The sequence below is a fragment of the Gymnoscopelus microlampas genome (genome assembly GCF_963454915.1).
Source record: "Gymnoscopelus microlampas genome assembly, chromosome: 20".
Lineage (NCBI taxonomy): Eukaryota > Metazoa > Chordata > Actinopteri > Myctophiformes > Myctophidae > Gymnoscopelus > Gymnoscopelus microlampas.
The window spans coordinates 48,363,030-48,387,607 of NC_139957.1; the positions used below are offsets into that span (position 1 = coordinate 48,363,030).

Here is a 24,578-nt window from a genome sequence, read left to right on the forward strand (position 1 = left end):
CTTAACCCATGAAAGACCCCAATCCTTAACCCATGAAAGACCCCAATCCTTAACCCCTGAAAGACCCCAATCCTTAACCCATGAAAGACCCCAATCCTTAACCCATGAAAGACCCCAATCCTAAACCCATGAAAGACCCCAATCCTTAACCCATGAAAGACCCCAATCCTTAACCCATGAAAGACCCCAATCCTTAACCCATGAAAGACCCCAATCCTTAACCCATGAAAGACCCCAATCCTTAACCCATGAAAGACCCCAATCCTTAACCCCTGAAAGACCCCAATCCTTAACCCATGAAAGAGCCCAATCCTTAACCCCTGAAAGACCCCAATCCTTAACCCATGAAAGACCCCAATCCTTAACCCATGAAAGACCCCAATCCTAAACCCATGAAAGACCCCAATCCGTAACCCATGAAAGACCCCAATCCTTAACCCATGAAAGACCCCAATCCTAAACCCATGAAAGACCCCAATCCGTAACCCCTGAAAGACCCCAATCCTTAACCCCTGAAAGACCCCAATCCTTAACCCATGAAAGACCCCAATCCGTAACCCCTGAAAGACCCCAATCCTTAACCCATGAAAGAGCCCAATCCTAAACCCATGAAAGACCCCAATCCTGAATGCCCCGGTCCCTGAATGCACGTTATTTATCTACAGTTCTCTTTACAATGTGTATTAATGTGTATTAATGTGTATTAATGTGTATTAATGTGTATTAATATGTATTAATATGTATTAATGTGTATTAATGTGTATTAATGTGTATTAATGTGTATTAATGTGTATTAATATGTATTAATATGTATTAATGTGTATTAATGTGTATTAATATGTATTAATGTGTATTAATGTGTATTAATGTGTATTAATATGTATTAATGTGTATTAATATGTATTAATGTGTATTAATATGTATTAATATGTATTAATGTGTATTAATATGTATTAATATGTATTAATGTGTATCAATATGTATTAATGTGTATTAATGTGTATTAATGTGTATTAATGTGTATTAATATGTATTAATGTGTATTAATATGTATTAATATGTATTAATGTGTATTAATGTGTATTAATGTGTATTAATATGTATTAATGTGTATTAATATGTATTAATATGTATTAATGTGTATTAATATGTATTAATGTGTATTAATGTGTATTAATATGTATTAATGTGTATTAATGTGTATTAATATGTATTAATGTGTATTAATGTGTATTAATATGTATTAATATGTATCAATATGTATTAATATGTATCAATATGTATTAATGTGTATTAATGTGTATTAATGTGTATTAATGTGTATTAATATGTATTAATGTGTATTAATATGTATTAATATGTATTAATGTGTATTAATGTGTATTAATATGTATTAATGTGTATTAATGTGTATTAATGTGTATTAACTATTTAGCTGCCAAAGACGTATATATACGTCTTTGAAAAAAAGAAAAAAGAACATTTTTTTTTTCAAAAACATTTTTTTTTTTTTTTTTTGAATTTTTTTATAATTTCAACCCTTGTCGAATTACGAACAGATTAGGAGCTAAAAATGTTCGAAGATTTGCTGCTCCATTCACTTCAATGTTAAAATTCAAACGGACAAACAATTCACTTTGTTTTTTGGTTTAAAACTACTGGTTTTGAGCTATATTGAAACATCAAACAACACATGTCAACGAGGTCAAAATGACCTCGTTGACATTTGTGAAACCACACCTGAATCTCATCTGTGATTAGAAACCATCTGGGGATCAATCATACTGGAGGAAAAAAATCTGTGGCTACGCGAACAGGTACCAAAATCATGGCAAAACCCTGGCAGAGGCTACAGACTGTTCTGAAAAAACTCTGGCAGTCAATGTGTTAATATGTATGCTCTTGTTTATTTCAAACACACACAGCAGTTTTACTAAACTGAAATAGGTCAATATTTACAAAGAAACGCTCATAAGGTTTAATGTAAAAATGGTCAAACTTTCAGATGCTGTTTTCCTCCCAGTGTTTAGGATGTTTAATGTGATTATTATTATTACTCTGATCTCTGCCTCTTGAAATATATAATCCTTGTTTTCCATTGTGTGTAAACAATTATATATAATATATAATATAATAATAATGTAATATATAATATAATTATACTGTATATGTGACCATGGGTACAATGCTTTAGGTAATGTAATATATAATATAATTATACTGTATATGTGACCATGGGTACAATGCTTTAGGTAATGTAATATATAATATAATTATACTGTATATGTGACCATGGGTACAATGCTTTAGGTAATGTAATATATAATATAATTATATATGTGACCATGGGTACAATGCTTTAGGCCACAACGACCAGAGACTGGTCTAATGTTAGCCTGACAGAGACTGGTCTAATGTTAGCCTGACAGAGACTGGTCTAATGTTAGCCTGACAGAGACTGGTCTAATGTTAGCCTGACAGAGACTGGTCTAATGTTAGCCTGACAGAGACTGGTCTAATGTTATCCTGACATGGCCTGACAGAGACTGGTCTAATGTTATCCTGACATGGCCTGACAGAGACTGGTCTAATGTTATCCTGACATGGCCTGACAGAGACTGGTCTAATGTTATCCTGACATGGCCTGACAGAGACTGGTCTAATGTTATCCTGACATGGCCTGACAGAGACTGGTCTAATGTTATCCTGACATGGCCTGACAGAGCCTGGTCTAATGTTAGCCTGACATGTCCAGACTAATATCACTGGCAGATTGGTCTGGTTTCCAGGCTAGTCTAATGTTATCGCCAAATATGTTACCGTGGACTTTGATCCTTAACGTCATCCTGTTACAGACAACGTTCTGAAGGCGTTTCTTAGAGACCAACAAGATGAAATGACACATTCTCTCCATCTCAGACACATAATGCTGAATCATCTGTGTTTCATTTCACTGCAGCACACATAGTGTTAATGTATATGAGAAAGAGCTGTAGTGTGTTGATATAGACGTTATGTTTGTGTGTTTACATGTAAATATTTGCATACTATATTACATACTTATATTAGGTACTATAATAATATATATATATATATATATATATATATATATATGTATATATATATATATATATATATATATATATACATACACACACTGTAGTATTAGGATTCTATTATGATTCTATATAATATATTAATATGTATGTATAATACTATATAGTATTATGATTGTAGCAAGTGTAACAACAGGATTATAACTTTTATTCATAAGTTCATGTGTTATAGTTGTACAGCTGTACAGAAATAAATGTGACAAAGAATATTTTTTATAAAAGGTACATTTCTGTGTAATACAAACACGTGTCTTGTTTTTTATTTTGTGAAATTGGTTCTGTGTAAAGACAGCATACTTCTTATCACTGAAGTTTCCACTGCAAACTAGAAATGGCCAATCAGGGTGGATTATGACATGACAGATCCGTGTTGATTTCATGACTATAGAGATAATGTGTGCTGATTTGTGTAATATTTGGATACAATCTGAAGCAGTAAAGTAAAGAAATGTGTTTTCCAAAAAAATAAGACTGCGTCTTTTGACGCAGTCAGGCTAGGTCAAATGTTACGGGCTGAGGTGGAGTCTGAAGAGGTGAGTCGCTCCATTAGAAAAATCTCAAGTGATATTTCTTCCTCGGCATAGTGGGAATGTGTGTGCAAAGTTTCACGGAAATGACATGCTGTGTTCATAATTTGAGACCTTTTGTTCAAAACGGAGCACTCCTGCAAACTTTGGAAGCCATTTTTAGCCAATCAGGATGGAATATGAAAAATCTGAAAGAAACGTTTCGTTTAATGACTATAGAGATACTGTGTACCGATTTGCGTGATGTTTGGACAGAATCTGTAGGAGAACTGTGAAAAAATGTGTTTAGCAAAAAGCGGCCTCCTGGTGGCGCTATAACAGGCCCATGTGAAAAAATTGGGGCAGAGGTTCTGGATTGGCATCCAGGGAGTGTGTGCACAGTTTCATTGCCATCAAGCCAACGGTGCGGGAGATTAGCTGTCCACAGACGGACGGACAGACGGACGGACGGACAGGGGGTAAAACATACTCTCTCGCCATGCCTTTCGGCCTGGCGGAGACAATAAATGGCATGAATGGGAATATTATACATTTATGAATAATAAATGATGAACATGATATGAATTTATGTAGAAACTGTTTCATTTGACAGATAATGTAATAAGCAGCTCTAAAGCTAACAATGTGGCTGTATATTATATTATGATTAATTATTATCATTAAGGCACACATTATGAATAATAAATGAATGAATGTATTATGAATAATAAATGAATGAATGTATTATGAATAATAAATGAACATATGAATTTATGAATGAATGTATTATGCGCCACATCTGGGCCTGGCTTTATTGGGCGTGGCCTCGTGTGACCTGCAGCAGCCTGGTGATGATGTCAGAGTGCGTGGGGTGAAAGGTCAAACCATCCACCTCCATGGCCAGGTGACCCGTCTTCCCGCTGCGGACGCCGTGACCGACCAATGAGGACAAGACTGACTCCTCCTGTTTATGAATATTTATAATAATTATAATTATAATAACATTCGCGTGCGCGTCTGTGTGTGTGTGTGTGTGTGTGTGTGTGTGTGTGTGTGTGTGTGTGTGTGTGTGTGTGTGTGTCTGTGTCTGTGTCTGTGTGTCTGTGTGTCTGTGTCTGTGTGTGCGTGTGCGTGTGCGTGTGCGTGTGCGCGTGCGCGTGCGCGTGTGCGTGTGTCTGTGTGTGCGTGTGTGCGTGTGTGTGTGCGCGTGCGTGTGTGTGTGTGTGTTAAGGTTACCTTGTCCACAGAGGGCAGGTTAGAGTCCCAGTCCTGGAGCTGTGCTGCAGAGGTTGTGGGTTGGAGTCCCAGTCCTCTGTGTAGATATCTCTGATGGGAGGGGCAGGTGTGCAGCAGGTACAGACCACAGGCCACAGCGTAGCCCCCCCAGTTAGACACGCCTGGAACACAGCAGTCAGTCAGTCATTACATTACATTACATTAATGTAATAATGGATTACATTACATTACATTAATGTAATAATGGATTACATTACATTACATTACATTAATGTATTAATGGGTTACCACTCGTCCTGTATGTCCTTTCTTTGAGAGATAAATGTTGCGTCCTGTATTTATTGAACTCATGGAAATCATGTAAAAACCATCACTGCCACCATCTCCACCCTCACCTCCTGTCTGACTGACATAAAGTCCTGGATGCAAAAAAACTTCCTTAAACTCAACTGCAATAAATCAGAAATTCTCAACATGGGACCAGATGCCCTCACCCGCCCCACTCATAACTTCTCCCTCTGCACTGTCACCTCCCCCACCAAAGTCCCAAACATTGGTGTCATCCTGGATCCCACCCTCTCCTTCCAATCCCACGTCAATCACATCACAAAAACAGCCTTCTACCACCTCAGAAATAAGGCCCGCCTCCGTCCCACTCTATCCCAAACTGCTGCAGAAACACTCATCCACGCATTCATCACTTCCAGACTCGACTACTGCAATAGTCTCCTCTACGGTGCCGCTGCAAAAACTATCAAAAAACTCCAATATGTCCAAAACTCTGCTGCCCGCCTCCTCACCAGAACCAGATCCAGAGATCACATCACCCCAGTACTCCATGACCTTCATTGGCTCCCAGTAAAACATAGAATTGACTTCAAAATACTCATCACCACCTACAAAGCCCTCAATAACCTGGCCCCCACGCCACGCCCTCTCCCCCTCCCTCAGGTCTGGCGACGCAAACCTCCTGGACTTCCCCAAAAAAATAAAAAAACGCACCTGGGGTGACAGGGCATTTTCAGTTGCGGCCCCCACCCTTTGGAACCCACTCCCACCCCACATCAAAGCTGCCCCCACTCTTGCCGTTTTCAAAGCCTCCCTCAAAATCCACCTCTTTAGACTCGCTTTCCCTGCCCAGACCTAACCAAACCTCACTTTCGTCCTCTAAGACAAGTCTTAAGGTTGTTACACACCGGGGCGACTTTTTCGTGCGAATAATGCGTTTTTTTTTAAAACCTTATGAAGTCAATGGCTCCGTACATGGAGCGAAAAAGCGAAAAAGCGAAGCGAAAAAGCGTCTTTTAATTATTCGGAACGAGTCCGAATTTTGCGTATATTCGCTATTTTCGCCGGTGTGTAAGGACCTTTAGCCTTTTGTTTTAACATTTTAATGTTTTCTTTTGTTTTCTTTTCTCCTAATAAAATAGTTTTTAAGCTGTTTTGTAAAGCGACTTTGGGTACTAGAAAAGCGCTATATAAGTCTGATGTATTATTATTATTATTATAAATGAAATCCAACCATGTTTTAAAAACCCAACTGTGGTTGTTTTTACTCAGTCTAGTTAAACACATGAGAAGCCTGTACGCTTTGGCAAATGGTCTGAAATAAGGTCAAATATACACGATTTGAACATGCTTGAACATTTTACATTTAATTTCAACTGTTACTATAAAACTCGTGGATGTCATATGGCATAAACAATAAGTTGAGGGGTAAATGTAGCAGGTTCAAATCATAGACAATTTCAATACATGTGTGATGTATGGCTGAAGCATTGCATGTCCTTTTGATTATGGTTACAACATTTTACTACTGCATTAAATGTATAATCCAGTAATGCAGGTGTAAGACCTGCTGTGTTTTCTTATTGTGTTATAGGTATAACTGTTTCTATATAAATATGTGTTATTGTGTTATAGGTACAACTGTTGCTATATAAATATGTGTTATTGTGTTATAGGAATAACTGTTTCTATATAAATATGTGTTATTGTGTTATAGGAATAACTGTTTCTCTATATAAATATGTGTTATTGTGTTATAGGAATAACTGTTTCTATATAAATATGTGTTATTGTGTTATAGGAATAACTGTTTCTATATAAATATGTGTTATTGTGTTATAGGAATAACTGTTTCAGGGGTTTGGGGGGCCGGAGTAAGTGTCCTTTATTTCAGTGTCTTAAAGGTGGGATTTAATACCAGGAAACGTTGAGAGGATCTGATGACATTCTGATAGTTTCACTTCTGCTCTGGTGTGTGTGTGTGTGTGTGTGTGTGTGTGTGTGTGTGTGTGTGTGTGTGTGTGTGTGTGTGTGTGTGTGTGTGTGTGTGTGTGTGTGTGTGTGTGTGTGTGGGTGTGTGTGTGTGTGTGTGTGTGTGTGTGTGTGTGTGTACATACCAGCAGTGACAGCGTAGTCAGCAGAAACATCACATGCGATCAGATCTCCGTTGGGCATCAAACCTTTGACCTTGTCCTTCACTTTACCCATCCCTAGTTCATTACCCCCATCACCTATACCTGCACACACACACACACACACACACACACACACACACACACACACACACACACACACACACACACACACATCAATAGGATATTAATTAATTAATTAGTATTATTATATTAATTATATATATCATAATAATAATTACCTGTACTCGTTACTTTCTCAGCAGTAATAAACATTAATTAGTAATAAATACCTGTACTTGTTACTCCAGGTATTTTCTCAGCAGTAATAAACATTAATTAGTATTAATTAGTAATAAATACCTGTACTTGTTACTCCAGGTATTTTCTCAGCAGTAATAAACAGATCATCAATAGGATCCAGAAGATGTTTAATATTTATTCCTCTCATGTTGTAATAGTTTCCATCCTCGGCCCGACCGCTGCGCTCTATCGCCACCAGGTGGTCAAACCTAGGTGGGACATTAAGAGCACAGTTAGACTGACAGTGGACAGACTTGTAACCAAATGGACCTGTAGGTGACATATATGTAACCAAATGGACCTGTAGGTGACATATATGTAACCAAATGGACCTGTAGGTGACATATATGTAACCAAATGGACCTGTAGGTGACATATATGTAACCAAATGGACCTGTAAGTGACATATATGTAACCAAATGGACCTGTAAGTGACATATATGTAACCAAATGGACCTGTAGGTGACATATATGTAACCAAATGGACCTGTAAGTGACATATATGTAACCAAATAGACCTGTAAGTGACATATATGTAACCAAATGGACCTGTAAGTGACATATATGTAACCAAATGGACCTGTAGGTGACATATATGTAACCAAATGGACCTTAAGGTGACATATATGTAACCAAATGGACCTGTAAGAGAGCATCTAGTTACAGTCATAGCTATAGAAACCTAGCCTGGTAAACCCTCCCTCCGGAAATCTCATTTCCATTTGATTCCAGGAGTGAGTCTGGCCTGATCGCCCATTCTGCAATATTGGCTGTGGGCTGGAGTTGGGCGGGAGTAATACCGTTGACTGACAACCCCTTCAGCCAATGATCGTTTTTCCCCTTCAGCCAATCAGCAGTTCATTTTTACCACCTCCAGACTATGTGACGCAACGGGACTTTTGAGACGGCCATGCCCAAAATAGGTTGCCTTATTGGGATACATGCGTGTCACTGCCCGCCCCTGCCGGTTCTCTAAATTTATATTTCTAAATAGGCTCTGTCATGATTAATTGACCACATATATGAAGTTAAACAACTAAATTCTATCCAAACGATATCTTAATAGTAAATTCCGTGCCTCAAAAAAGAAGTTTGAGACCGTTTTAAGAACGAAACTAAGAAGTGATGGTACTCGGACAACAACAATGGCTGCCGTTCGTCTTTTGTCTGCTGCACTCAACTCGAACTCGCCACCTGATTGGCCAACTGTCGCTGTCAATCACAGAGCGATGTGCGACGACGCTGATAGGCTCGGTTTGCTGGTAATTCCGCTAGAAACTCCCACAATGGGAAATCATGCCAGACTCACTCCTGGAATCAAATGGAAATGAGATTTCCGGAGGGAGGGTTTACCAGGCTAATAGAAACCCTCTGCAGTTCATTGGAGCGACCTGTATCACGACGGCCATTTTGGAGAAGCCGAGCTTCCTGAAAATATGATTATATTTTTATACAACTAGATTCTGATGCTGAAAAAGACACGCTGTGATTGGTCAGTAGTCAGGAAAGGATGTGATTGGTCAGTAGTCAGGAAGGATGTGATTGGTCAGTAGTCAGGAAGGATGTGATTGGTCAGTCGTCAGGAAAGGATGTGATTGGTCAGTAGTCAGGAAGGATGTGATTGGTCAGTAGTCAGGAAAGGATGTGATTGGTCAGTAGTCAGGAAGGATGTGATTGGTCAGTAGTCAGGAAGGATGTGATTGGTCAGTAGTCAGGAAGGATGTGATTGGTCAGTAGTCAGGAAGGCTGTGATTGGTCAGTAGTCAGGAAGGCTGTGATTGGTTACAGACGCCTCATGGTTACAGGTGCACACTGGAGGTCAAAGGTCAGCTGACCTGGGCTTGCTTCGGTCTCCATGGTGACACAGGAAGTGCAGGGCGGAGTCTGGGCCGGTGTTTTGGAAGGTGACCAATGGGACGGCAGCTTTCAGCACTCCTGCAAGATGATTGGTCACAAATCCCAAGGAAACATAATTAATCACATTAACCCTTCATGGTGACTCACCTGACCTCACAGCTTCCTCCTTCAGTGATTGGCTGAACTCACCTGACCTCACAGCTTCCTCCATCAGTGATTGGTTGAGCTGCATGGCTCTGCAGTCCGTTACCATGGTGACCTGTTTCCCCAGCGCCAGCAGCATGGTTGCCATGGCGAAGGCTCCAGGTGGGCCGTCCGTCTCCTCTGGAGGACTGAACACACAGGAAGTGACATCATCACAGACAGACATGACGATGACATCATTGAAATGAGACAGGAAGTTAATAGTCCCTGTTGTGTGTGTGTGTGTGTGTGTGTGTGTGTGTGTGTGTGTGTGTGTGTGTGTGTGTGTGTGTGTGTGTGTGTGTGTGTGTGTAATAGCAGTAATAGTGCATGTGGACGTGTTTCATATCAGCATCTCAGGGCTACGCAGCCACACATTTTGACAGCTATATTTAATGTCTGCTTGGAAAATAGGAGGGTCCCTGTTTCATGGAAGGATCTCCTCATCTACAGGATCCCCAAAAAAAACAATATCCCGGACGATCCGTCAACTTGGAGAGACATTTCCCTCTTCCCTACCATCTATAAGGTGTTTAGGAAGTGCATTCTTGCCCGAATCCTCCCTTGGCTTGTGGATGAAAACATCTCGTCTCCCAAGCAAAAGGCCTACATCAATCGGCAAGGCATGAATGAACATGTGTTTTGTCTCAAAAAAGGAATTGACGATTTCAAGCATGGGTCTAGTGAATACTTTTCGTTTTTTCTGGACTTCCGTGATGCATTGGGCACTTTAACACATAATGTCATGATAACAGCTCTGAGGAATTCCATCTACCCCAAGTTTATGTTGACATTGTTAAAGATGTGTACACTGCTTCATTCATACAGGTTATCTGTGTTAAACATGTGCACCCGCTTTAAGAGCCGGTGGTAACTGTGACTGTTTTAATTTAACACGCTTTAAGAGCCGGTGGTAACTGTGACTGTTTTAATTTAACACGCTTTAAGAGCCGGTGGTAACTGTGACTGTTTTAATTTAACACGCTTTAAGAGACGGTGGTAACTGTGACTGTTTTAATTTAACACGCTTTAAGAGCTGGTGGTAACTGTGACTGTTTTAATTTAACACTTTTCAAGAGATGGTGGTAACTGTGACTGTTTTAATTTAACACGCTTTAAGAGCCGGTGGTAACTGTGACTGTTTTAATATAACACGCTTCAAGAGCCGGTGGTAACTGTGACTGTTTTCATTTAACACGCTTTAAGAGCCGGTGGTAACTGTGACTGTTTTAATTTAACACGCTTTAAGAGCCGGTGGTAACTGTGACTGTTTTAATTTAACACGCTTTAAGAGCCGGTGGTAACTGTGACTGTTTTCATTTAACACGCTTTAAGAGCCGGTGGTAACTGTGACTGTTTTAACTTAACACTCTTTAAGAGCCGGTGGTAACTGTGACTGTTTTAATTTAACACTTTTCAAGATATGGTGGTAACTGTGACTGTTTTAATTTAACACGCTTTAAGAGCCGGTGGTAACTGTGACTGTTCTAATTTAACACGCTTTAAGAGCCGGTGGTAACTGTGACTGTTTTAATTTAACACTCTTTAAGAGCCGGTGGTAACTGTGACTGTTCTAATTTAACACGCTTTAAGAGCCGGTGGTAACTGTGACTGTTTTCATTTAACACGCTTTAAGAGCCGGTGGTAACTGTGACTGTTTTAATTTAACACTCTTTAAGAGCCGGTGGTAACTGTGACTGTTTTAATTTAACACTTTTCAAGAGATGGTGGTAACTGTGACTGTTTTAATTTAACACACTTTAAGAGCCGGTGGTAACTGTGACTGTTTTAATTTAACACGCTTTAAGAGCCGGTGGTAACTGTGACTGTTTTAATTTAACACGCTTTAAGAGCCGGTGGTAACTGTGACTGTTTTAATTTAACACGCTTTAAGAGCCGGTGGTAACTGTGACTGTTTTAATTTAACACTCTTTAAGAGCCGGTGGTAACTGTGACTGTTTCAATTTAACACTTTTCAAGAGATGGTGGTAACTGTGACTGTTTTAATTTAACACGCTTTAAGAGCCGGTGGTAACTGTGACTGTTTTAATTTAACACACTTTAAGAGCCGGTGGTAACTGTGACTGTTCTAATTTAACACTCTTTAAGAGCCGGTGGTAACTGTGACTGTTTTAATTTAACACACTTCAAGAGCCGGTGGTAACTGTGACTGTTTTCATTTAACACGCTTTAAGAGCCGGTGGTAACTGTGACTGTTTTCATTTAACACGCTTCAAGAGCCGGTGGTAACTGTGACTGTTTTCATTTAACACGCTTTAAGAGCCGGTGGTAACTGTGACTGTTTTAATATAACACGCTTCAATAGCCGGTGGTAACTGTGACTGTTTTCATTTAACACGCTTTAAGAGCCGGTGGTAACTGTGACTGTTTTAATTTAACACGCTTTAAGAGCCGGTGGTAACTGTGACTGTTTTCATTTAACACCGCTTTAAGAGCCGGTGGTAACTGTGACTGTTTTCATTTAACACCGCTTTAAGAGCCGGTGGTAACTGTGACTGTTTTAATGTAACACTTTTCAAGAGATGGTGGTAACTGTGACTGTTTTCATTTAACACGCTTTAAGAGCCGGTGGTAACTGTGACTGTTTTAATGTAACACTTTTCAAGAGATGGTGGTAACTGTGACTGTTTTAATTTAACACTCTTTAAGAGCCGTAGGTAACTGTGACTGTTTTAATTTCACACGCTTTAAGAGCCGGTGGTAACTGTGACTGTTTTAATTTAACACGCTTTAAGAGCCGGTGGTAACTGTGACTGTTTTAATTTAACACGCTTTAAGAGCCGGTGGTAACTGTGACTGTGACACTTTTGAAGAGATGGTGGTAACTGTGACTGTTTTAATTTAACACGCTTTAAGAGCCGGTGGTAACTGTGACTGTTTTAATTTAACACGCTTTTAGAGCCGGTGGTAACTGTGACTGTTCTAATTTAACACTCTTTAAGAGCCGGTGGTAACTGTGACTGTTTTAATATAACACGCTTCAAGAGCCGGTGGTAACTGTAACTGTTTTAATTTAACACTCTTTAAGAGCCGGTGGTAACTGTGACTGTTTTAATTTAACACGCTTTAAGAGCCGGTGGTAACTGTGACTGTTTTAATTTAACACTTTTCAAGAGATGGTGGTAACTGTGACTGTTTTAATTCAACACGCTTTAAGAGCCGGTGGTAACTGTGACTGTTTTAATTTAACACGCTTTAAGAGCCGGTGGTAACTGTGACTGTTTTAATTTAACACTCTTTAAGAGCCGGTGGTAACTGTGACTGTTTCAATTTAACACTTTTCAAGAGATGTTGGTAACTGTGACTGTTTTAATTTAACACGCTTTAAGAGCCGGTGGTAACTGTGACTGTTTCAATTTAACACTTTTCAAGAGATGTTGGTAACTGTGACTGTTTTAATTTAACACTCTTTAAGAGCCGGTGGTAACTGTGACTGTTTTAATTTAACACTTTTCAAGAGATGTTGGTAACTGTGACTGTTTTAATTTAACACGCTTTAAGAGCCGGTGGTAACTGTGACTGTTTTAATTTAACACGCTTTAAGAGCCGGTGGTAACTGTGACTGTTCTAATTTAACACTCTTTAAGAGCCGGTGGTAACTGTGACTGTTTTAATTTAACACGCTTCAAGAGCCGGTGGTAACTGTGACTGTTTTCATTTAACACGCTTTAAGAGCCGGTGGTAACTGTGACTGTTTTAATTTAACACGCTTTAAGAGCCGGTGGTAACTGTGACTGTTTTCATTTAACACGCTTTAAGAGCCGGTGGTAACTGTGACTGTTTTAATTAAACACTTTTCAAGAGATGGTGGTAACTGTGACTGTTTTAATTTAACACGCTTTAAGAGCCGGTGGTAACTGTGACTGTTTTAATTTAACACTTTTCAAGAGATGGTGGTAACTGTGACTGTTTTAATTTAACACGCTTTAAGAGCCGGTGGTAACTGTGACTGTTCTAATTTAACACGCTTTAAGAGCCGGTGGTAACTGTGACTGTTCTAATTTAACACGCTTTAAGAGCCGGTGGTAACTGTGACTGTTTTAATTTAACACGCTTTAAGAGCCGGTGGTAACTGTGACTGTTTTCATTTAACACGCTTTAAGAGCCGGTGGTAACTGTGACTGTTTTAATTTAACACTCTTTAAGAGCCGGTGGTAACTGTGACTGTTTTAATTTAACACTTTTCAAGAGATGGTGGTAACTGTGACTGTTTTAATTTAACACGCTTTAAGAGCCGGTGGTAACTGTGACTGTTTTAATTTAACAAGCTTTAAGAGCCGGTGGTAACTGTGACTGTTTTAATTTAACACGCTTTAAGAGCCGGTGGTAACTGTGACTGTTTTAATATAACACTCTTTAAGAGCCGGTGGTAACTGTGACTGTTTTAATTTAACACTCTTTAAGAGCCGGTGGTAACTGTGACTGTTTTAATTTAACAAGCTTCAAGAGCCGGTGGTAACTGTGACTGTTTTCATTTAACACGCTTTAAGAGCCGGTGGTAACTGTGACTGTTTTAATTTAACACGCTTTAAGAGCCGGTGGTAACTGTGACTGTTTTAATTTAACACGCTTTAAGAGCCGGTGGTAACTGTGACTGTTTTCATTTAACACGCTTTAAGAGCCGGTGGTAACTGTGACTGTTTTCATTTAACACGCTTTAAGAGCCGGTGGTAACTGTGACTGTTTTAATTTAACACGCTTTAAGAGCCGGTGGTAATCTGTGGTAAAGATGTGTACAATGGTTCATTCATACAGGTTATATGTGGTAAAGATGTGTACACTGGTTCATTCATACAGGTTATCTGTGTTAAAGATGTGTACACTGGTTCATTCATACAGGTTATCTGTGTTAAAGATGTGTACACTGGTTCATTCATACAGGTTATCTGTGTTAAAGATGTGTACACTGGTTCATTCATACAGGTTATCTGTGTTAAAGATGTGTACACTGGTTCATTCATACAGGTTATCTGTGTTAAAGATGTGTACACTGGTTCATTCATACAGGTTATCTGTGTTAAAGATGTGTACACTGGTTCATTCATACAGGTTATCTGTGTTAAAGATGTGTACACTGGTTCATTCATACAGGTTATCTGTGTTAAAGATGTGTACACTGGTTCATTCATACAGGTTATCTGTGTTAAAGATGTGTACACTGGTTCATTCATACAGGTTATCTGTGGTAAACAGCTCACAGACTCCATCCCTCTCCAAGTAGGTGTTAAGACTGGCTGTCCCAAGCGCTGTTAATTTTGTGTTAGCACTTAACCAATGGTTGAAATGTCTCTGTATGTGTGCCCCCGCCAATATCATTTCCCCTATCCCTGTTCAGGGGTATGCAGACGATGTCCAGTTAGCCTCTCATCATGGGGCTGTAATAAAGAACATGCTCTCCAAAACCCATTCCTTTTTGGAATGGTCAGGATTAGAGTTAAAATAATCCAAATGTGCAGTTTTATATGAAAGACGGAGCGGAGGAAACCGCTGGTACCATTTTAAAACAGATACACCAACTGATTTCACAATTTGCAATAAACCCCTTAAAGTCTATTCACGTCACGAGACTTAAACATATTTGGGCCACAAGTTTAACGTGGCAGGCGAGTGGGGCGATCAGGTGGAGGTAATCATTTCTGAGTACTCCAGCAGAACTTGATTTAATCCACACATCGCCTCTGCCTCTAATCATGAAACTGGAGGCAGTCAGAATAATAGCATTGGCCAAGGTACAACATCTTTTCTCCAATGTACATGTTCCACGAAAATCACTACGTGATTTGACTGACAAAACTGTGCACTTAGTGAGACAATGGACTGGTCTTAGCACACACACAACACGTGACATTATATTTCACAGTAAACATGAAGGTGGTTTGGGTGTTCCCAATTTTGAATGGACATATATTGCTACCAGGCTTTCCCACTTGTTAAATATGCTGAACAATGATGACCAGTATGTGAGAGAGCTTGCACGTTCATCTCTATTCCTGGACCTAAAACGACGTAAGGTCCCCCTGACATGTGGCTCGGATCCTAGCTTCCTAGGCTTCAGGAGGAAACCGAGTGGAAAGCTAGACAGTCGCTCTCCCGGCTTCGGTGTGTGGTCAGATTGGCCGGACTTAAACGATCTGTGCTGTTGGGCTGATGTTACCCTGAAGTGGGTAGGGTCTAACTCTGACCTCAGTACAGTGGGTAGGGTCTGACTCAGAGGCGATGGCTGTCTCGGAGGACTTTATATCTGACCCCAGTATCTCTGTCAGAGCATTTATGACTGTGTGTGGAACAGAACACCAACTCCCACTGACTAATGCCCGAGGCCGCCTCTTATGGGCACAACAACAAAGGCAGCATTGGACTGAACTGAGGCTGCAAGGGAAGACTGCATGTCTCCCCGTTGCGGACCATTCTGTCTCGCACTCTGTGCTCAAAAATGTTGCTTTAGACTAATGCATTGTTGTCTTTACTCTGAAAGCGAGGCTGCAGGTTTTACCATCTAAACTTATCCTCTCCATCTGGTTTCCAGGCAACCATGCTCCCCACTGTATACATCATGGGCATGAACAAATAGCTGAAACCATGTCCCACATCTTAAATGGGTGCCATGTATACAGGGGACTCTACATAAGTAGGCATGACAGAATAGTGGATTTGATATCTAAAGATACCACTTCTATTTTCAGGTCCTCCATCATGCTGTATAAGCATTCTACTGTGAAGCCGAGCATGTTTAACCTGTGTAACGATGATTCTGTGTTCTCTAACATTTCAGCTAACACCCCTGATGTCATTGTTGTTAATGAGAACCATAGGGAGGTGTTCATTCTCGAGGTCGGCTGTACTTTTGATTACAGCTTAGAGGAAGCCTTCCTAACCAAAGTGCTAAAATATCATCAGCTAGAGCAGACCATCTCTCAGCTAGGCTACAGATGTAAACTTTTGGTTTATATCTTTGGTAGTCTAGGCCACGTGCACAAGTTGGTTGTGAGGGGCCTGCAAATGGCCGGCCTCTCCAAAAGGAGGGCTAAACAATTAGCAAGGTACTGCTCAATATCAGCTATTATAGGAAGCTGCTCAATTTTGAGGAGGCGTTGTTTCCTTTACCCATGATTGTTGTCCGCTGTGTTTGACAAGTATGCCATCTTTTGTTTTGTATGTAACAAAGCTCTGCTTTACATGCACTTTGTAACTGACTGTTTTCCCTTCATCTGACTGCACTGGCAGTGTTTATGTCCTTTGTACATCCTGTACTTATTATGTGGACATAAATAAATATTTCAAATGTGTGTTTGAGTGTGTGTGTGTGTGTGTGTGTGTGTGTGTGTACCTGTGCATGTAGTGTGTGGGGAAGCCGGTTGTTATGGCGACAGAGGAAGCATGTGACAGTGACAGACAGCAGCGCAGCAGATCATCAGGAACTAACAACGCCTTGATGCCCCGCCCACCTGATGGACAAAACACAATGAGTCACTTATTCACCTTATACACTTATTCACTGAGTCACTTATTCACCTTATACACTTATTCACTGAGTCACTTATTCACCTTATTCACTGAGTCACTTATTCACCTTATTCACTGAGTCACTTATTCACTTAGTCACTTATTCACATAGAGGTTCTGTAATGTTTCAATGGTTCAGGACTTTGGACAGTGTGTGTGTGTGTGTGTGTGTGTGTGTGTGTGTGTGTGTGTGTGTGTGTGTGTGTGTGTGTGTGTGTGTGTGTACCTGGGTCCTCTCCTATGATCTTCTCCAGCTCTCTGATCAGAGTCACGGCGCGCTGCGATGCCAGGCTGTACAGCAAAGGATTGTGGGATATTTGGAAACAGAGTGGGGTCAGCTCAGGCCTCGAGGGGTCAGGGGGTGGGGTCAAACAGGAAGGGGAGGAGTCAGGAAGGTCGGTCAGGAACATACATCCTGGAGAGTGACTGAACGCCACTGGAGGCTCTGTAGGGTTCAAGGTTTAAAGTTCAAGGTGAAATTCATCGTGCCTTCAGTCTAGTTAAGATGTTAAACAGCCAATCAACAGGACTCACTGCTGCTAAGGACCGCCTCTATGGCTGTCACTCCACAGGCCCAGAACACGGTGACATCATCAGGCTGCGACTCCACTGGCTCCCCGTAATGTGGTGTGGACAGGTCCTGTATGCCTAATAGAGCTAATTAACATATTCATTACTATTATTCATTATTATAATGTGGTATGGACAGGTCCTGTATGCCTAATAGAGCTAATTAACATATTCATTATTATTATTCATTATTATAATGTGGTTGTCATGCACTAGGGTTCTGCATAACAAAAATGGAGTCTCACACAAGTCAAACAGTTTAAATGATGTTTATTTCTTAACTAATTACTCAAAATGTAATCAAAAATCAATGATAAAGTAGTGAGGTGTGAGCAAGTCAGTAGTCAGGGTGTCTGCAGTGTATGGATGTGTGGAGTGTGCTGTGTGCGTGTTGTAATAAGGGTGCGAAAAGGGAACTGAAAAGAACTGATTAGGCCAACATAGGCCAGGACCCAAAGACAGGGACAACCATCTGTATGGAGGAGAGAGAGAGAATGAGAGACTGGGAGCAGCACTGCTTTTATACTCAGCCACACCCCTCTTAGGAGGGCCAATTGGCTGACGGCCTGCTCCCCTCTGCAGGTGACAGCACTGTGGCAGCTAGCAGGCCACAGTGAGGCAGAGAGGGGCAGGGCCGTCACACACCCCCCCCCCCCCCCCATAAGAATGGGGTTCCACCACATTATGTTCCATCCATTATATATAAAGAAAAACAAATCAAACTAGAAAATGTGCTCCTCGGAGCACAGGTCACCGCCAATACTGTTCCTGATTAATCCTGTCTTACCTATTTATATTACATATTGTCACGTGTCACTTGACCAATGCTGCTGGTTGACGTTTTAGTATGATCTTTTTTCTAGACTTCACGACTGATATTGCCCATTGGTAATCTTCTTGGTCGACGCATCTTGCAGCAAGTCTTTCAGTGAGATATCCTCAGGATTGTCTTTATTAAACATGGAGGTAGCCACCTTGTTTAGAAACGTGTGGCTTGCTTCAAGGGGTCTTTGCTCCGCCATTTCTCAGCCATTTCGTGATTATTCCTGTCTTTCAAAGTGACACATCTATTTATAGGCCGCTATACGTCATGTGTCTCACTAGCCCAGGGGTTCTCAACCTTTTCAGGCCGCGACCCCCAAAATAATGATATTATTTCCCGCGACCCCCCGCGTGCACGCGCGCGGTCCCGTTCGCGCGCGCGAAGGTTATTTAATTATAATAGGTTATTTGATAATTGTTTATTTTCAAAACATTTTTCCAAAAAGTGGGTAAATTGAGTAAATTAACTGATAAAACATGAATTAATTATAACATAAAAAAATATTTTGTTAAAAAAAAAAAAAAAAACTTTTTTTTTTGTTTCTCAGCTTGGTCCTTCTCCTGTTGGCGTTGCGCCTTTGGTTCTTCATCGGTTAGTTAGTTGCACTGTGTCATTAACCGTGATCTCAGTTTGTACTGGAATGTACTGTTCTTGATTAATCCTGTCTAAGCTATTTATATTACACATTGTGATGACACCAGTGTGTCTACATAATGTATTGCTCTGCCATTTCTCAGCCATTTCGTGATTATTCCTGTCTTACCTCACGACACTTGTATTTATAGGCCGCTATACGTCACTAGCCAATCAGATCACACTATTTCACCGTATTGTCACGTGTCACGTGAGGCTTGACCAATGTTAGCTTGGCCGAGGGGGGGGGGGGCGGAAAGTGAAAACAATGTCTCCTGGCGGAGACAACAAGCAAAAAACAGGTACAACTAAATATTTAGTATGCACGAGAAAGTGCGTCTGCCATTACATTGGCAGAGCCTTTGAAAGGGCTGCAAAAACAACGCCCATCTCATCAATCTCTGGTTTGGATTTTGCAAAGACTTCAGAAACGTTAACGGGTTGTGGTCTGTGTAAACCACAACTGGAGACAACCCCGAACCTAGATACACATCAAAATGCTGTAGGGCCAATATCAATGCTAGGGCCTCTTTTTCAATTACAGAGTAGTTCAATTGATAAACTTTCGTGAATAGAACGCCACTACATGGTCGACCCCCTGCTTGTCTGACTGCAACAGAGCGGCCCCCGCCCCCACATTGGAAGCGTCTACCTGTAGCGAAAATGAGTCTCCCAGACGTGGAGCGGCTAACACAGGGGCTGAACATAACAGACTCTTGAGGTTTGTAAATGCCAACTGACATTTTGTGGACCAAATAAATAGAACATTCTTTTTAAGCAGACGAGTTAATGGCTCTGCTACGACGAAAAGATCTGTAATAACCAACTAGGCCTAGAAATCGTCTTATTTCTCCTTTTGTAGTTGGGGGAGGAAAGTCAATTAAAAAATCAACAAACCCACGCGTGCACGGTTCACATGCCCTGATGTGCCCCCCCCCCCCCCCCCCCCACGTCATATTCCATTCCGGAGCCTCTGGTTTGTGTGTGTGTGTGTGTGTGTGTGTGTGTGTGTGTGTGTGTGTGTGTGTGTGTGTGTGTGTGTGTGTGTGTGTGTGCATACATACAGGCGTCTCCTATGTGTATAGGTGCTCCATGACAGTGTGTATTCAGGTGTGTGACGCTAACAGCTGTATCCAACATGCTAGCAGGGATGGGACGCATGGTCACCACTAGGGGGCTCCAAAACACTCCTGCTCCAACACAGGGGACTGCAGTCTACACACACAGACACACACACACACACACCATCAATATACAACAATATATTCAATATATTCAATATATTCATATATTTTAATGTATACATGTGTCATGTAATTTAGGCAGTAAACTGCGTGTTACCAGGCCTAGCTGGTTAAAAGAAGTGTAGAAGAAGAGAGAGGAGAAGAGAAGACGTCCGGACCAGGTTCCATGTCCTCCCTCCCTCACTCACTCACTCACTCACTCACCCACCCACCCACCCACCCACCCACTCACTCACTCACTCACTCACTCACCCACCCACCCACCCACCCACTCACTCACTCACTCACCCACCCACCCACCCACCCACTCACTCACCCACCCACCCACCCACTCACTCACTCACTCACTCACTCACCCACCCATATATATATATATATATATATATATATATATATATATATATATATATATATATATATATATAGTTATTTCTGAATAGCCAACGGATAAAGTGATTTAAACCCATTTAGACCTGAAAGCCTACATTACACACATCAACTACTTTAGCTGGGACCCCCTGGAACCCCTCAAGGACCCTAGGTGTGTGTTTCCTAGAGCTTTCAGGAGAAAAGGAGAGTGTGTGTGTGAGAGTGTGTGTGTGTGTGTGTGTGTGTGTGTGTGTGTGTGTGTGTGTGTGTGTGTGTGTGTGTGTGTGTGTGTGTGTGTGTGTGTGTACATACTCTATACATACTGACGTTCCTCTCTTGCTCCACATTCCTGACAGGAACTCCAGCTTCCTTCAACTTTCCCTCAAAACCAAAACTACATCCTAGATAAAAACACACCATCTGGTCCCTGTAATATAATAATACATTAATACATTACTACCTTATCCTGTGAAAAAATTAAAAGGCCTCTAAGGAGTGTGCGTGCAAAGTTTTACACAGATCTATAACATCTATTGTATGAATCTTTGAAATATGAGGGTCCCTGTTTCATCTCTATATCTATACAATATGTAATGTGTAGGGTCTGTTTCATCTCTATATCCAGGGTTGAGCTGTAGGGGGTACGGGGGGATACGGCGTACCCTTAGTTCTGACACTGTGGGAGCTGGGGGCGCGCATGCACGCACCGTCAGCGGCGGTCTTTAACGCCTTAAAGTTTAAAAACAATAGCCTCTCAAGGTTCGCACCGTCAGTGGCGAGCCGTTCTCAATAGCGTCTACCTGGCTGCTTTGCATAACATTAGGCTACTCGAGAAAAGACACGGACTTGAATTGAATGTGTTACATTCCTCTAACAATGACAGACAACAGTCTCTGCACTACAAGGTGTGAAGGGGATTGCTTAGCAGAGGACCCAGTTCTCTGAGACAAGACAAAGACAAGTTGTCTGATTATTTTAAGTAGGCCTACTTATGTGTGGGTGAGTCTATGCAAAGGGCTTTATATAAAATTAAAAGGAAAATAAAATAATTAATTTGAAACAAAAATAAAAACAACAAATTAATAATGCAACAATACAACAAAATAATAATACATATGATTACATTAATAATCACATGTTGAATACAGTATTTCAACTAGCACTGAGCTGAGAGGCTATGTGCGCGCACGTGCGCGCGCGTGACGTCATAAAATACAGTACCCTTAGTTCAAAAATCCACAGCTCACCACTGTCTATATCTATACAATATGTAATGTGTAGGGTCTGTTTCATCTCTATATCTATACAATATGTAATGTGTAGGGTCTGTTTCATCTCTATATCTATACAATATGTAATGTGTAGGGTCTGTTTCATCTCTATATCTATACAATATATAATGTGTAGGGTCTGTTTCATCTCTATATCTATACAATATGTAATGTGTAGGGTCTGTTTCATCTCTATATCTATACAATATGTAATGTGGTCTGTTTCATCTCTATATCTATACAATATGTAATGTGGTCTGTTTCATCTCTATATCTTTCCACTCAAACAGAGAGCGTCTCCTTTCAAACCCCAATGGTTCTAATCAGCCCCCCGCCCACAGGAGTGGCCCAATTCTCTCACAACTTGCTACAAAAATCCCTCATGAAAAACTATATAATCTCCTACATTTCATTTTCCACCTTCACATGTGTCTCCTTCTCTAATAATCAAAAAGTGCTATATATTTCATCTCGCAATCTACTTCCGGATGGTTCGTTTTGCACCTTCTCTTGCCACATCGGTCACGGGAAAGAAATAAGCACTGCCGTGGTCTATGGAAACGACGAGCCCAAAAGTGCACCCAAATAAGCCCACAATCGCTTATACAAACAGTCAGACCTGGCAACGCAGCCTACGCCAATCATGCGTGAGAGATCTACAAGCTATGGGGCAGAGACGCCACCGTATCTTAGCAACAACTACAGCGCTCACTCTCATTGGTCGTGTCACGCTAAGAGCAGTCTCCAGACAATGGCATCTCAGAGAGCTTGCTGTAGTGTTTATATATCTATGGCTGTAGTCATCACAGTCTAGCCTGGGTGCCAGCCTGCTTCGCTGCGTTCGGCGGACTTTTTTTCTCTCTCCAGAGAGAAAAAAAAATCCGCCGAACGTAGCGAAGCAGGCTGCCACCCAGGCTAATCACAGTCAGTCGCAGCGACGACGGACAGGGCGCTGTGATAGCTGCCATGTCGCTAACGCTAACGTGGTTGTCATGCCTGCAGCGGCTGTGCAATCACTTTGTCAACAATGCACGTTCGTGTGGTGAATGTCAATATTGCTGCTCAGTTAGTCCATTGTAGATGGTGTATGTTTGTGTGTGTCTTCTGGAGAACTATGTAGCTCCACAGCAACTACAGTAACTAACGTATGGCAGGACCGCCCCGTGCTACGCATGTTAGGCTGCATTATGGTCATGTAGTAAATTCAGATAATTTCGCTCAGATTAGAGCAGTGCTTATCAACCCTTTCAGGCCCCCCCCCCCCCCCCCCCCCCAAATAAACGTACTTGATCTGGGGACCCCCCCATTCTGTTTGACTCCGTTTCACAAGTAAATATTGTGAAAATAGCCGAGCTACAAGTTCGCAACGCCTCACGTTGAGAGGCTTTGTAAGCTTGTAGATCGGCTATTTTCTACATTCTTGCCTCTTTCTTAGATTATTTGACAATGTGGCCCATGTTTTTATAGTATAGTTTGTTGACTACTTTTGTTGCAGAAATGGTCATTTCCTTTACTTTCGTTTTTTAATTGTCTCCGCCAGGCCGAAAGGCATGGCGCAAGACTATGTTTCACCCCCTGTCCGTCCGTCTGTGATAGCTAATCTCTCACATCGTTGACTTGATCACAGCGAAACTGTGCACACACACTCCCTGGATGCCAATTCAGAACCTCTGCCCTATTTCTTTCACATGGCCCTGTTACAGTGCCACCAGGAGGCCGCTTTTTGCTAAACACATTTTCTCACAGTACTCCTACATATTTTGCCCAAACATCACGCAAATCGGTACACAGTATCTCCACAGTCATTTAAAAAAAAGGCTCTTTCAGATTTTTCATATTCCATCCTGATTGGCTAAAATGGCTTCCAAAGTCTGCAGGACTGCTCCGTTTGGACCAAAATGCCTCACATTATGAACACAGCATGCACTTTCCGTGCAACTTTGCACCCACATTCCCACTATGCCGAGGAAGAAATTCCACTTGAGATTTCTCTAATCAGCCTCATGGTGGCGCTATAACAGCCCGATGTGGAGAGTCAGTGAGAGCTGGATAAACGAGGTAAAATGTGTCAAAAGGAGTCTGTACGGCTGTCGATACATGAACACATGACGTCGGTCGGAGAGGAGATATTGTGTCTTTTGGACAAACAGCAGCGTGGTGCTGATGTTTGTTGTGTGAAGCAGCTTAATGTCAGAGTGTTTGTGTTGGAGCGCCTCAGTGCGGCTGCAGAGTTCATGTGCAACCTCTTCCAGAGAGAGACAGAGACACTAGAAACTCTGCTGGAGAAAGAAAAACACTGCTGGGCATTGACTTTCATATGGACATTGATCTACACACTGCAGGTATATCTGCTACACACACAACATCAAACTAAACACTACAGGTATGATGCAGCGTTTGCATTCCAGCCAGCATGCCAGCGTAGTTCCCATATGGTTTCAAGGTGGCCTAAACCATATGGACCCCATGTCAGCAATGTCAGTGGCATCCACTTCAGTCCCAACTGCGATGCCCATGCAGGCT

The 24,578-nt window shown here is 41.3% G+C and overlaps 1 protein-coding gene across 1 annotated transcript in view; it reads right to left on the reverse strand.

Moving 5' to 3' along the window:
- Window positions 1–4,422: 4,422 nt before the first annotated feature.
- The window catches only part of dglucy (D-glutamate cyclase), a 50,902-nt gene continuing 30,746 nt past the window's right edge, over window positions 4,423–24,578 (reverse strand). The window contains exons 4-14 of the mRNA XM_084044357.1: window positions 21,097–21,211; window positions 20,236–20,386; window positions 17,680–17,802; window positions 17,372–17,590; window positions 16,970–17,087; window positions 9,628–9,770; window positions 9,417–9,516; window positions 7,642–7,790; window positions 7,264–7,383; window positions 4,859–5,019; window positions 4,423–4,586 (exon numbers count right to left, since the gene is read on the reverse strand). Of these exons, the coding sequence (XP_083900483.1) occupies window positions 4,434–4,586; window positions 4,859–5,019; window positions 7,264–7,383; window positions 7,642–7,790; window positions 9,417–9,516; window positions 9,628–9,770; window positions 16,970–17,087; window positions 17,372–17,590; window positions 17,680–17,802; window positions 20,236–20,386; window positions 21,097–21,211 (1,552 nt within the window). The 3' untranslated portion in view covers window positions 4,423–4,433. The remainder of the gene's footprint in view (window positions 4,587–4,858; window positions 5,020–7,263; window positions 7,384–7,641; window positions 7,791–9,416; window positions 9,517–9,627; window positions 9,771–16,969; window positions 17,088–17,371; window positions 17,591–17,679; window positions 17,803–20,235; window positions 20,387–21,096; window positions 21,212–24,578) is intronic.